General features: G+C 35.8%; 1 protein-coding gene across 20 annotated transcripts in view; it reads left to right on the top strand.

The window, feature by feature from the left end:
* Positions 1–12,791, top strand: part of si:ch211-200p22.4 — a 93,041-nt gene that overhangs the window by 69,990 nt on the left and 10,260 nt on the right. For 8 of the 20 annotated variants that reach the window (XM_087261045.1, XM_087261043.1, XM_087261044.1 and 5 more), the window contains 5 exons: positions 1,964–2,061; positions 5,253–5,363; positions 10,728–10,859; positions 11,115–11,145; positions 11,222–11,372. In XM_087261045.1, the coding sequence (XP_087117171.1) occupies positions 1,964–2,061; positions 5,253–5,363; positions 10,728–10,859; positions 11,115–11,145; positions 11,222–11,372 (523 nt within the window). Of the gene's footprint in view, positions 1–1,963; positions 2,062–5,252; positions 5,364–10,727; positions 10,860–11,114; positions 11,146–11,221; positions 12,047–12,271; positions 12,751–12,791 lie in introns of those variants that run through there. The other 12 variants (XM_087261053.1, XM_087261051.1, XM_087261052.1 and 9 more) reach the window with 3 other exon arrangements.

The following is a 12,791-nucleotide window of genomic DNA, read 5'->3' as shown; positions in this document are numbered from 1 at the left end:
TGCGGTTTGATTTCGATTAATCGCACAGCAATACACCAGACAGACTAACCAAGACCAACTCAAGACATGGATGATTTGTAAATGAAAGCATGTAGACTGTAGAAACATGAAAATTGTCCACGAAGTCTAAAAATTGCAACAACTGAGAGACTGCGCTACATTTTAGACTGCACTGCGACTTTTTAGCGAGTAATGGTGCTTTTACTTTCAAGTTTTCAATCTTCTTTGTTGATCTTTTTTAAACTATGTGAGGTTTATTGATTTTAATATAAAGATGGCAAACAAGAAATATTTGAGATTCTGTATACTTTTGGACCACTTATCTAACAGCTAATTTATAACATTTATCGTGTGAAATTTTTGTCAGGTTTAAGTGTTTTCCTTGACATGAAACTCTTCTCAGACAATGCTTTGGAACTTGAAGTTTGTATGCTTATACAGAAATTGCCCTTTTTAATATTTAGATTTACAAATGTAATCATTTTTCATCATTTTATTGTAGCGTCCTCTTCCTACGAAGGGCCCTGGGTTTTTTATTCATCTGAACACTCTAAACTATAGTTAACCTCAAAAAGGAACCCACAGCATGATACCAGTTCAGATAAATAATAAACACAACCAGCCTGGTACAAAATGATCTTAACAAATTCACTTAAATACAGTAAAGCAAACAAATGTATACAAACAAAAGAAAGCAAAAGCTTCTTGTTTTTTCCGAAACTCAAATGTCCACATTGCATTTAGTAAAGGTAAAAAAAAAATATATATATATATATAAAATAAAATTAATAGATAAATAAATAATCCGTGTTGCAGGCCTGTGTCAGTGCATAAAACACAGTTGCCCCTTTACCCAGAGGGCAAATATACAACAGTTAACAGAGCTCAGGGAATACTCCAGAATTGGAGCTACAGTAAGTGAGGGAATAGAAGAGAGTTGGCAGGGAGTGCTGCGTCCACCGCTGCCAGAGGAGCCACTGAGATGTCCTGGTTTCTCAGGGCGCTATCTGGGATGTCTAGGTTCATTAACGATACACAATTGCGGTTCACAGGTGCGAATTTCCAAGAAGGAAATTGCTATCCTCAAAGGATAATAGACATTCTAGCCTCTCTTTAGTTCTCTGTTCGACAACTAAAGTTAGCTCAGCAAATGATCTCTCTTACACCAACGATCACTCCGACTTCCACATCACAATGCTCTTCCCTTTCACTCCCTTCATATTAACTTCTGATCACCCTACAACCACACACACAACACAACAGGCTAGACTTAAATTAAATATAGGTACATCAATTCAGAAACAAAAAATACATCAATCAATAAACGCATAATAAAATAAATAAAAAATATTAAAACAAACAAATTGACAGCTGGGCTTTAATATTTTTGTTGAATTTAGCATTAATAAAAAAATATATATAAAAAAATTCCCTTTGGACTCTGAGCTGCTCAGTGGTGTAATCCAAATGTGCCATTGGTGAGAATGAAAACGCCTTGTACCATCTTGAAGAACTGGGCCAACTTCAAAAGACCAAACCACAGCTGTGCAGTTAACTCACTGCTGTCTTTTAATGTAGTCTACATAAGAACATTGGACTCTTTTTGGGGAAAAAAATATCAACCTCTGCTTAAGATTCTTTTCCAAAGCCAACAAAGCCTTCACTGAACACAAAGAATGAAAAATAGCTTGTGTGTGTGTGTGTGAGTGAAGTGACTACTAGTTGACGTCTACAGAAAAAAAAGACACAGCCATCAATACCTGCTGTTTCGATTCTTTCCCCCATCTCGAGTGATGATGAAGCCACTCAACCTCAACATCTAGAAACCAATGAAAATCACGGTCCAGTTATTTTTTCGACTAGGCTACAACTAGACATTGTACACTAGAGCTGTGAAATCAAGCTTTTTTCATGATTCATTCTGTATTACTCATGTTCTAAACTTTTTGTTTTTCTTTTACAGCATGCCAAACCTCACCAGTGACTTGTTTGACCTCCAGCCTGCCTTCGTTCCTGCTGTGCAGAGCACTCCTATCTCCACCGCCAGCAGTGCCTGGGGAGGTGCGGCCCACTCCACCTACACACACACACACACACACACACACACACACACACACACACACACACACACAAAGACACACACTCACACACCCACTCTATTGCTTTACCGCTTTAGATCGCTGACCTTTAATTCAGTCTCAGAAAAATCAGTAGAACAGATCAATGCTTTGTTAACTTGCAGTAAATGTTCATTTAATTATTAGTTTGCTTGCTAGTTTATTCCTACACACATTGGCAGTTTCAAATAATCAAGGTGTTTTTTTTATAAGCCCTGTCCCAAATGCTGCTATTAAGCCCTTGGGGTGTTTTAAGCGCACACTTAAACTCACAAATTTGATATTTGCTTTGCCAAAATACCTATTAAAGGTGCATCATGACTATAAACAGAAGTTATAGAAGATGACAAAAGCAACACAATATGTTTTGTAGACTTTGCAAACACACTTTGATAAGTGCACCATTTAGGACAAGGCTATAGGCAGCATATTAGAGCATCATGATTCCCTAGAGTGCTGTTTAGATGAGTAGGTCACAAGTTTTATAACCCAACCAGTGTGTCAATTCAGTTGTGCTTTCCATACCCATCCATCCCATTGTTTTGGATTAGGATCATGTTTTAGATATTCTGATGCATGACCGATTTAGGTGGTGTTCCGCTGTGGGATTATCGCTGTGCTTGGTGTCAAAGGTTCATTTTCAGCACTTCAGCACATCTGCCGGGGCAGTGTGAATTGAGGACACAAGGTGCAGAGAGTAGACACACTGCCAGACTCTTAACTATGCCAGGATTTGTAGGTCACAGCATGCACTTGGAGCGTGCGCTTTGCAGCTAGTGGGCAGGTGCGCTGAGGGCTAGCCAGACGTACAGCGAGACTCAGGTCTCCAGAGACCCGCATATACTACTAACAGTGCAAAGACACACCAATGCAGACAGATGGAGCAATGAGGTGCTTAAAAAAAGAGAACGGCTGCTGAGTAATGAGGAGAGGGGAGAGAAAGAGCCACAGGCACAGATTTAAGCTGGATATTGTTGTTTACAATAGAAATCCTACCATAATAGGAATTCATAATCATTTCATTTGTATGATGAAAGTGTTTCAGCTAAAATGTATGCATAATGATTTTGGCAGACACACAAGCCATTTAATCACATTCTCGGAGGGATGAAAACTGTTATCAGAAACTTTAAAGGCACAATATGTAATATTGTACAATTAAAATATTCAAAATATAGTCAAACACCAAAGATCTTTTCGTTAGACTGCACAGAGCAGCATTTTAACAGAACCCTGAAATGTGTTTATCACGATAAATGACCGATAAAAGTCATCTTGCATAATAAAAGCTCTGCTACTTCCTTGCTGAATCGTGCTCATGTCTCATCAGCAATTCAGTGTGCTCATTTTACTCTGCTATATACTACCATGTTAATAAGTTTTAAATACTTTAGCCATCCATGAACATGATTTTTGCAGGAGTCCCATGGGATGTAATTAAGAGAACAACTTCCATGATTTCACACTCATGTGTGTCATGATGTCAAACTACTTTTATTTTGTAGTAAATATGCATCCTTTTGTGCAGAAAATTACATACCGTGTCTTTAATGTTTAATGTAAATAGTTCTGATTTAACTGGCCAAGTTATTTTTGAGACACTGCTCAAATTTTGTGCATATTTATAATCAATCAAATATGGCCATGAATTGCATTTTTTATTACGTTTAAAAAATAGATAAATATAAGTGTTTTATGAGTTTTATTTTTTTTTGCATTAAAAATAATATTTTAGATCAGGGGTGTCCAAACCCTGTCCTGGAGAGCCACTGTCTTGCAGATTTTAGCTCCGACTTGCCTCAAAATACCTGCAAGGATATTTGTAAAAAGCCTAGTAAGAGCTTGATTAGCTAGCTCAGGTGTGTCAGATTGGTGTTGGAACTGAACTTTGCTGGAGACCGACCCTCCTGGACCAAGTATGGACACCTCTGATTTAGAGTTTTAGAATAAAAATAATTTAGAATCCATAGGCCCCTTTCTCATTTTTAGAAACACAATTTTGATAGGTGTGCTGCACTGAAGATGAATACTTAGTTGTTTTAAGCATTAAAATGTGTGGATGCTAGTTTAAAAACAGTATGGGTCATTTTGGTTTCAACAAAAAAAACAAAATAAAAAATAACCTGCACACAGATTCCTAGGACATAAAATGAAGTAGATTAAAAGTAATGGATGAAATAAGAAGACTGTGATTGCATCTCATCTCATTGCATTTACATTTTGGCTGCTTGGTTTTTGGGCTAAAAACAATATTTTGAGCTCTAAAATATGCAAGATGTTTAATAATAAAATTATTTATGTCAAAAGGTTATGGGAAATTTTAATTCGTAATTCATCACCTTATGCATGCCATTTTGCTGTTAAGTAACCTGGTGATGGAAAAAAAAAGCTGTTGCTAAAACTCAGTATGAATCTAGTGATTTAATAAGTGACTGGTTTTATTTTAATGAATTGTGCAGCACTAGAATCGGTTTTAGAAATGACTGATGTGTGCAGTAAAAGAGCTCATGTAGTGTCAAGTTGTTTCATTTTTTTGGTTTAAAGTATTCGTTAACACTTTAGTTTTGGTCACAATTCATGATGTTAACTGCTAGTAGTTATAAACTATGATCTTATTCTGCATATTATCAACCCTACTCAAAACCTAAACTCTAAAACCTAAAGCTTTTACCCTACTAAGAATTAATAAACAGGTAATTAGTAGTTTTTTTAGCTGTTAGTTGATGATTTGTTAATGGCATAAATTGTGACCTAAACTAAAGTGTTACCAAGTAATCTTGTTAAATAGAAAATTTAAAAGAAGCATTTATTGAAACACTTTTTTCTAATACTGTCATTTACTCACTGTAATGCACTCAAAACAGTATCAAACACTTCAGTATCATTGTATTAATTTAATTTAATTTATTAAAAGCCATAAAGAAATTACTGAAACACAAATACAAACACATTCTGGCTATAGGTCTAATGAGAATTTGAATTTCATTTTAAATAATTAATTTGAATTTGTGCATCACTGTTTCATAGTGTTTCCTATTTATTCCTACAGAACGACAGTAATGTTGTGTTATGTGACCTCTGTTTAACAGTGTATGTGTGTGTGTGTGTGTGTGTGTGTGTGTGTGTTACACTCAGGTGTAGAGAGCAGCACTCTTCATTCCATGACTTCCATGCCCACCATGAATGTAGATTTTGATGCTGTATTTGGGACTAAAGCTTCCAATACTGACGTGAAGCCTTCAGCTGGTAAACTGTCTCCCGAGTGTGTTTTTAATAACTGCGCTTATTAATCTCTAAAGATCTGACCCTTGCTGCAGTGCTTAATATCTGCAAAACTAAGTAACCTTCACCTGAAAGTAAAACACTTCAGCTGGTTTTTGCTGTATGGTGAGTTTGTGGAGCTTTGCTGAACGCTGAAACAAACTACGCAGCACCTGCCTGAGAGATTGGAAATGAACTTTGGGCAATCGCTAATGCTTTTTTTTTTTTTTCTTACTCGCTCACTTCACTGCTCAGTGGATTTGGATGGTCTGTTATCATCCCTTCATCCATCCACTCTGTATGTGTATGTGTATGTGTATGTATGTGTGTGTGTGTGTGTGTGTGTGTGAGTGGAGGCTGGGTGCTGACTAGCATTTTTCTCCATCTGTTAATCGCTTGTCGTTACACTCCTTATCTGAACTCGGAACAGACGCACACACACTTTCCTCTTACCAATACACTCTTTCTCTTTTTCCTTCCTCTTCTCTTTCCTTGGCCGCTTTTTTTTTCTTGCATATTTTGTTTTATTTTTCTCCCTCCTCAAACCTTTCACTCTCTTCTGCTCTCTTTCCTGGTTATGATGGCTGATCTGATGTGGTAAGTGTAATTGTGCGTGTGTGAGGGTTTTTTTTTTTAAGTCCTTGGCCTCCTCGCTCCTGCTGGCGAAGCAGGAAGTCGAAGTGTATAAATATGGCATGTGTCAGCAAACCGTTTCTCTCACTTTCGTTCTCTCATTTGCTAAAAGAATTAGCAAAATGCCCCGTGCCATTTACCATTTGAAGACCGGCCATCAGTGGCCTCTTCAGTTAATGAAACATCACCAATCAGCTGTCTGAAAATCAGCATGAACTGACATTCACAACAGGGGGTTGTATTATTGCATATGTGTATTGTTTATTGTTGAATATAGCTTTTGAGATGTACAGTTGAAGTCAGAATTATTAGCCCCTCTGTTAAATTTCTTTTAAAAAAATTTAGCCCAAGTTTTGTATAATTTGCGAGCAGATTTTTTTAAACACATTTCTAAACTTAATAGTTTTAATAGCTTATTTCTTAAAATGGATTTCTTTATCTTTGCCATGATGACAGTAAATAATATTTTACTAGACATTTTCAGGGTGCTGGTACGCAGCTTAAAGTGATATTTAAAGGCTTAACTAGCTTATTTAGGTTAATTAGGCAAGTTAGGGTAATTAAATAGGCAAGCCATTGTATAACAATGATTTCTTCTGTAGACAATCGGAAAAAAAAAATCGTAACTGGCTAATAATATTGACCTTAAAATGTTTTTTTTTTTTTTTTTTTTTTTAAAGTAATAGCTGCTTTTATTCTTGCTGGAATAAAACAAATAGGACTTTCTCCAGAAGAAAAAAATCTTACAGGAAATAATGTTTGTAAAATATTCGAAAAATAAAAAATATTGCACAGGAGGGCTGATAATGTTGCCCTCAACTATAAATGCAGTTGTCATTTTAAAGTCCCCATGAACTGGAAGCTATGACTGTTGTTTTTTGTATTGTGATGCAGTTCCAGTTTTTCTCATTATTTCTGTTTGTTTTCAATACAGTTGGAGCAGCATGATTAAATATGTTAGCCACGGCCAATTTCTAAGATATACGTAATCTGACAATTTAACGAAAAAAAAAAATATTTAAATAAAGATTTCATTTAAAGATTAGAAGGGCAAACTTTTTTTTCTTAATGACATGCATGGATGAAATGTTCACCTCAAAACTGGCAATGTGAGCTAACAAAATGATATGGTTAGTTTTGATTTTTGGGGACTTTAACTAAAATGTGCATAAAAGTAAAAAGTTTAATATAAAACTTTAGTCATTTTTTCCGTTTAAGTCTAAGTAAGTGTAGCTTTTAATTATTAAAAATATTAAATTCAGCTATATGTTTGCAAATGCAACACTTAAAATTTTTAAATCAAAAATCTAAAGTTCATGTTTTATAGTAAGCTTTATTTAAGTTACACAGGTTATAGTTCTTCTCCGTGTCATGATTAGTTTACATAATTAAGTTAATATTAATATTTCTGTTTTGTAGTTTACATTTATAATTTGAGGCTTATGAAGGAAGCAGGTATTCATTGTAGGGCATAGAAAGTTCACATAAGAATTGAGAATTTTTATCTATATTTTTAAAGTGGATGCTGATTGTCAAGTTTGGCTTCAGACTGATTTATACTTCTGCGTCAAGCGCACACGTATGGTCTGGCGTGGCCTTCATGCAGTCGCATACCCCTCGCTGTGGCCGATGCTGATGTGCACCTCTCAAAAAAGGCAGCTACATGTCGCAACAATGCGTAACACAAGCTCTGTTATTGGTTGGCTTGGTAGCGGTGACGAGTGTGGGCGGTACTGATAGCCGCAAACTCGATGGAGCGATTGTTTAGTGTTGAGTCCCATGAAGGAGCTCCAGACGGAAACTTTTGTTTTGTGTTTACCTTATGATTAAAGTAGTTGTTCACTGGTACCCTGCCTTTGAATGAGTGAGTTTTAGCTACTTGTACATTTAAGGTAGCATTCAGAAAAAACAAAACACCCGCAGAGAAACTCGACACAGCGGAACATAAAAACCCACTGCTAGCTAGCGTGTCAGAAGTGTTATTGCAGAGTAACTCAAACAGCGTGCAGAAATGTAAATGCACACCTGCGCGCAAGGCAGGTGCCATGGGCCACGCCAATCACTCGACACAAATGTATAAATTAGCTGTTATTGAGTATTTTAAAAAATGCTGCTTTATCTATAATACAGTACAAGTCACGCTATATAAATAACATTTAATCATTAGCGACCTAGTTAAAATCAGAAAAAGTATGAGAGGTGTTAAATTATAGGCGTTCTATTTAAATGTTATTAAAATATTATAAAGACTCTTTTCATTTTGAAATGACACTGATTAAACACCCACAATAATTCCAGAGGTGTTTATTAGGAGACTAAACCGGGCCAACATTTTGCTTTCATGTTGGCTTAAATGCTTCCATAAAGAGACAAAAGAGACTAAAAGGGGATGACATAGATTTCCAGTTCGGTTACGCACCCCTGCCGCGTTATTCCCTCTCAGATCTCAGGGTGGTTCCTCCAGTCCTGACCTCGTGTTCTGCTCCAGATCTCTGTGGGTCTTTTGTCATGCCGTGAGTGTCTTCACAGAGGCTCATTCCTGCTGCTTGCATCATTATAAACATCAGCAGGACTCCAGCACGCTTTCTCTCTCCTCACTTCTGTCTCTCTGCTCTAACACTTACATCCTAACCAGACCTGATGCCACAACTTTCTAGCAACAAGCAATTTGTGTGTCCACACTGAAAGAGTAACAACTGCACAATGTGACACTTTCACATCCATCAAGAGTGCATTTGATGTTTAATGATAAACGCATCCTGTTTTTACTTTCCTCAAGACTGATCGAATGCTGTTATAAATTCACTTGTGTGCTTTTTGGAACTCTAGCATAACTGCTATTAACATTAGGATGCACAGAAATATAATTTATATATTTTTTCAGGCTAAAAGGTGTCATTTTTCTCACAAAATACTAAAGATACAAACCCTTAAATAGATGAAATTAAGTCACCTTAAAATTTGTGCATGATTTTTTTTGGACTACAGAACATCCTCAAATGCTCCTAATTTTTTGGTCTCATGAACAGAAATCGAATAATCAGTGTATTTTTTTTTTTTGGCCTCTGCTATTCTATGTTGTGCCTATTTTTTTGCTTCATTTCATTAAATAAATTGATTTTAGAACAAAAATTAAACTAAACAAATTATGTTATATGTAACGGCTGCTGAGTTTAATACTTGAATTTAATTTTAATTTTGTCTATAATAATATTTACTTGGATATTGTTGGAAAATATCAAACACATGAATGATTTATTTTAAACATGTTTTAGTTCTTTAAAAAAAATCTTTTTTTTGTGATTTTAGTAAAAAAATTGTTTAAATATTGAATTTAATTTTTAAATATTGAATTCTATGTAATAAATAAGTTCAACAATGCTGTTTGCACTGTGCTCGTACTTCATCTTTTATTTTGGTGCGTCAATCTAGTAAAATTGTTTTAAAAAATGAGGAAGGGTTTGAGCCAAAATGTCTTTTGTTGTTGTTGTTATTATTATTATTATGGAATGTAAAATAAAACAAAATAAGATGAAGTGTTTATGTAATGGGATGGGGTATATGGTAAGACTCTTTATTTTTAGTCAGCCAGGCCAAGAGCTTCCAATAAACTGTTGCGTCATTACAAAATTGACATGTTTAAGATCTGATATTTTAAAAAATAAGTAATTTTTACTGCCTGACTGACACTGCGATATAAAGTGGGTGTCAGACTGCACAAGCAGCAATGCATTCAATTTCTTTTTCCTCACCATGTCTTTAAAATATGGAAATTTATTTTACCCCCGTATTTTTAATGGAGTTTCTGCGCTCGCCTGCTGCTCCTGACATGGTTTACAGTCTTTCATCTCATTTTCAACATAAAAAAAGTAACAGTAACTATAAAATGGTAACATAAATGCTTTTAATAACTAAATATACATGGGTCAGAGAGGGTTGAATCTTTAATTATTAAGCTTTAATTATTATCAGTTGTAAATTCCTAATCTAAAGAGAGGATTATGAGGGGGGAGTGCAATGGGTCGTAAATTGAAAAATGTTTGTTTTGTGGATGGGATATAGCTAGTAATAGTTTTAAATTTCTACAAAGATTGGATGGAGCAACCTAATGTATTCAGTCCACTTGGACCAGATATTTCTGAAACCAGTAATTTAGAGTCAAAAGGAGAATGTACATTTTTTGTAATTGCTTTTTTGGCTAACTGATTATATTTTAATTACATTACAACACTGATGCTGTAAATTGAACTCCATGAAATTTAAAATAGTTGCATAAACCTTTCATCGAAAATTTATCTTTGGCTGGAAAAACACTAGCTGTGCATATACCCCATTAAATAATTAAATATTATTACAATAAATTATGCAAAAAAAAAATTCAAAGGTCATTTTTGGTTTGGTTTTTTCAGTCATCCTGAATGTTTGGTTTCAGCTTCAGCCCAGATTATTAATTTCAGTGCAACTTTTATTAGCAAACAGTTGCAAAGTTGGTTATTTCAAGTCTAATTGATATCCAGTTTATTTAAAATAAGTTAACGAACAGAAATAGAATCCAAATGTACAATGAAATGTCCTTAAAGCTTTTGTTGCTTGTTGCTCGGTGTGTTACATCTGGTCAGGTGCTGGTCTGCAAGAAAAAATCTGTGATTTTTCACTCTCATAATATCTTAATAAATTCATCCCCAGAAAATGCAGATTCTGTTTTTTCTTTGTCAGGCTATGATGCATCAGGAGACTTGTTGAAACCTACGGTGACGGTTCACAGTCAGACGCCGGTCATGCACCATCATACAGGCAGTAAACTGTTGGCCAATGACCTGGACTCATCTCTGGCCAACCTCGTAGGCAGTGAGTCTCTTTATTTTGTCTTCTTTATTTACCCGGCCACCAGTCCCTGACCTTCAAATTGCATTTGTACTACTCTACTGAACGGAGCATCAGCAGCCATATGGTGCGAGACGCCAAGTGTATGTATGTGTGTGGGTGTTGGACGGAGATGAATTAAAGCCAGCTTTGGAGAATTGAATACCTCTCTAATGCCTCCAGTGCTGTAATGCTGATGTAAGGCCATGCTAACAGTGGGTTTTGGTTCTCTCTTTTTAGATCTGCAGTTTGGGGGAACACCAGGCAAAAAGTGAGGGTTTCTGTTTAATTGGCTGAATAATTTCTGCTTGAGAAACGAGGCAGTGTTTGACTATCTTTGCCTGCAGGTCTGATATGCAGTGGACTCAGCCTGGAGAGAAGAAGTTGACTGGTGGCACTAACTGGCAGTCAAAGACAATGAGCAGCACTACTGCCTGGAGCCCCGCCCCCCTGCCACCTGCTGCTATGCCACCTGCCGCCATGCCCGTGCCACACATGGTAAGTGAGCGCACACACACACACACACACACACACACACATACAAAAATGGAAATGCACACTTATACAAGCATTTAACTATGATTAATTTACCTTTTAAAAGTTTGCAGTTGGTAAGATTTTTAAAAACATTTAACAAAAACTGCATTTAGTATATCAAAATGTAGAAAAAAGTTAGATTGAATCTGCTTTTAAACAAACAGAGGGAGATAAATGTAGCAATTTATTGATTTATTTTGATTAAAATATAAAGACATGTGTTTTTTTGTCTTTTAAAGGAATCATTTTGCACAAATGATTTGAGTAAATGGTTTATTGAATGTAGCATGACAAACACAAAACATTTACACAGAAATGCACAATTATACACTCATTTATCTACAGTATGATTACATGACCTTTCAAAAGTTTGTGGTTGGTAAGATTTTTCAGAATATTTTACAAACATTTAGTGGATCAAAATGTAGAAAAAAGTAATACTGCTGAATAATAATAAAATTTAAAGTATCAGTTTTCAGTTATTTTATTTTGATGATGACTTTTGATTGCAGTATTCATCGTCACATAATCCTTTTAAAAATCGCTGTGATATGCTGATTTGGTGCTTCAGAAACAATGTAACACTTTTGTTACAGAATTCTTTAAAAGATCTGCATTTGAAGTAGACATCTTTTGTGAGGGAGGAAAGCTTATGCAGAGTTTAAACTGCATTATTTTAGCCCCGATTTTGACTTGCCGACCGGTTTTGAGAAATCGTTGAAAAATGCCTGAAATCATAAGCTAATCGGTGCTCGTTTACGTGAGTAACAATCACAGTGTGAACTATCGAATCGACCATCTGAGAGAATCGCATATGAGTTGCTGTCACCCATCAGATATTTGGCATGCTAATCATCTAGTCCTGACGGCGAGGCCGTGTGAAATGTGTTCTGATTAAATATAACATCAGCAATCACCTACAGCCAATGAGAGAGCAACATCCATGATTATGGGTATCTGCAGGCCAGTGGGAGGTTGGTGGAAAAGTTAAAAGGGCTTCTTTTTCAGTCTAAGATGTGTCATCAGAGCAATATCACAACTGAGTCAGAACAGAAAAAAAGTTTAAGAGAAATTCCTTTAAAAGCAGTTGAGCAAAAAAAGCAAAAATTTTTACCCCACTAAAGGCTCCTTTCTCTTTATGTAGTTAATAATAAAAGATACCACGTGGCCTTGCGTTGTTTCCATGTCAGTTCTCGCATGCGTTTGGTAGTTCTCCTATTTCTCCTATTGTAATGTCATGCAGTGTGAAACCCCCTGTCGCTGATCCATCCCACAGTGTAAACACATTACCGACAGAACGCTACCCTAGATAGTCATGCAGTGTGAAAACATCTGTGATGTGACTACTTTGAAAATCGTGCTGTCTGAACTTGGCGTTAC

This window comes from Danio rerio, chromosome 7, assembly GCF_052040795.2.
Source record: "Danio rerio strain M-AB ecotype USA chromosome 7, GRCz13ab, whole genome shotgun sequence".
NCBI classification, from domain to species: Eukaryota; Metazoa; Chordata; class Actinopteri; order Cypriniformes; family Danionidae; genus Danio; species Danio rerio.
This window is presented reverse-complemented; position numbering and strand designations above follow the sequence as displayed.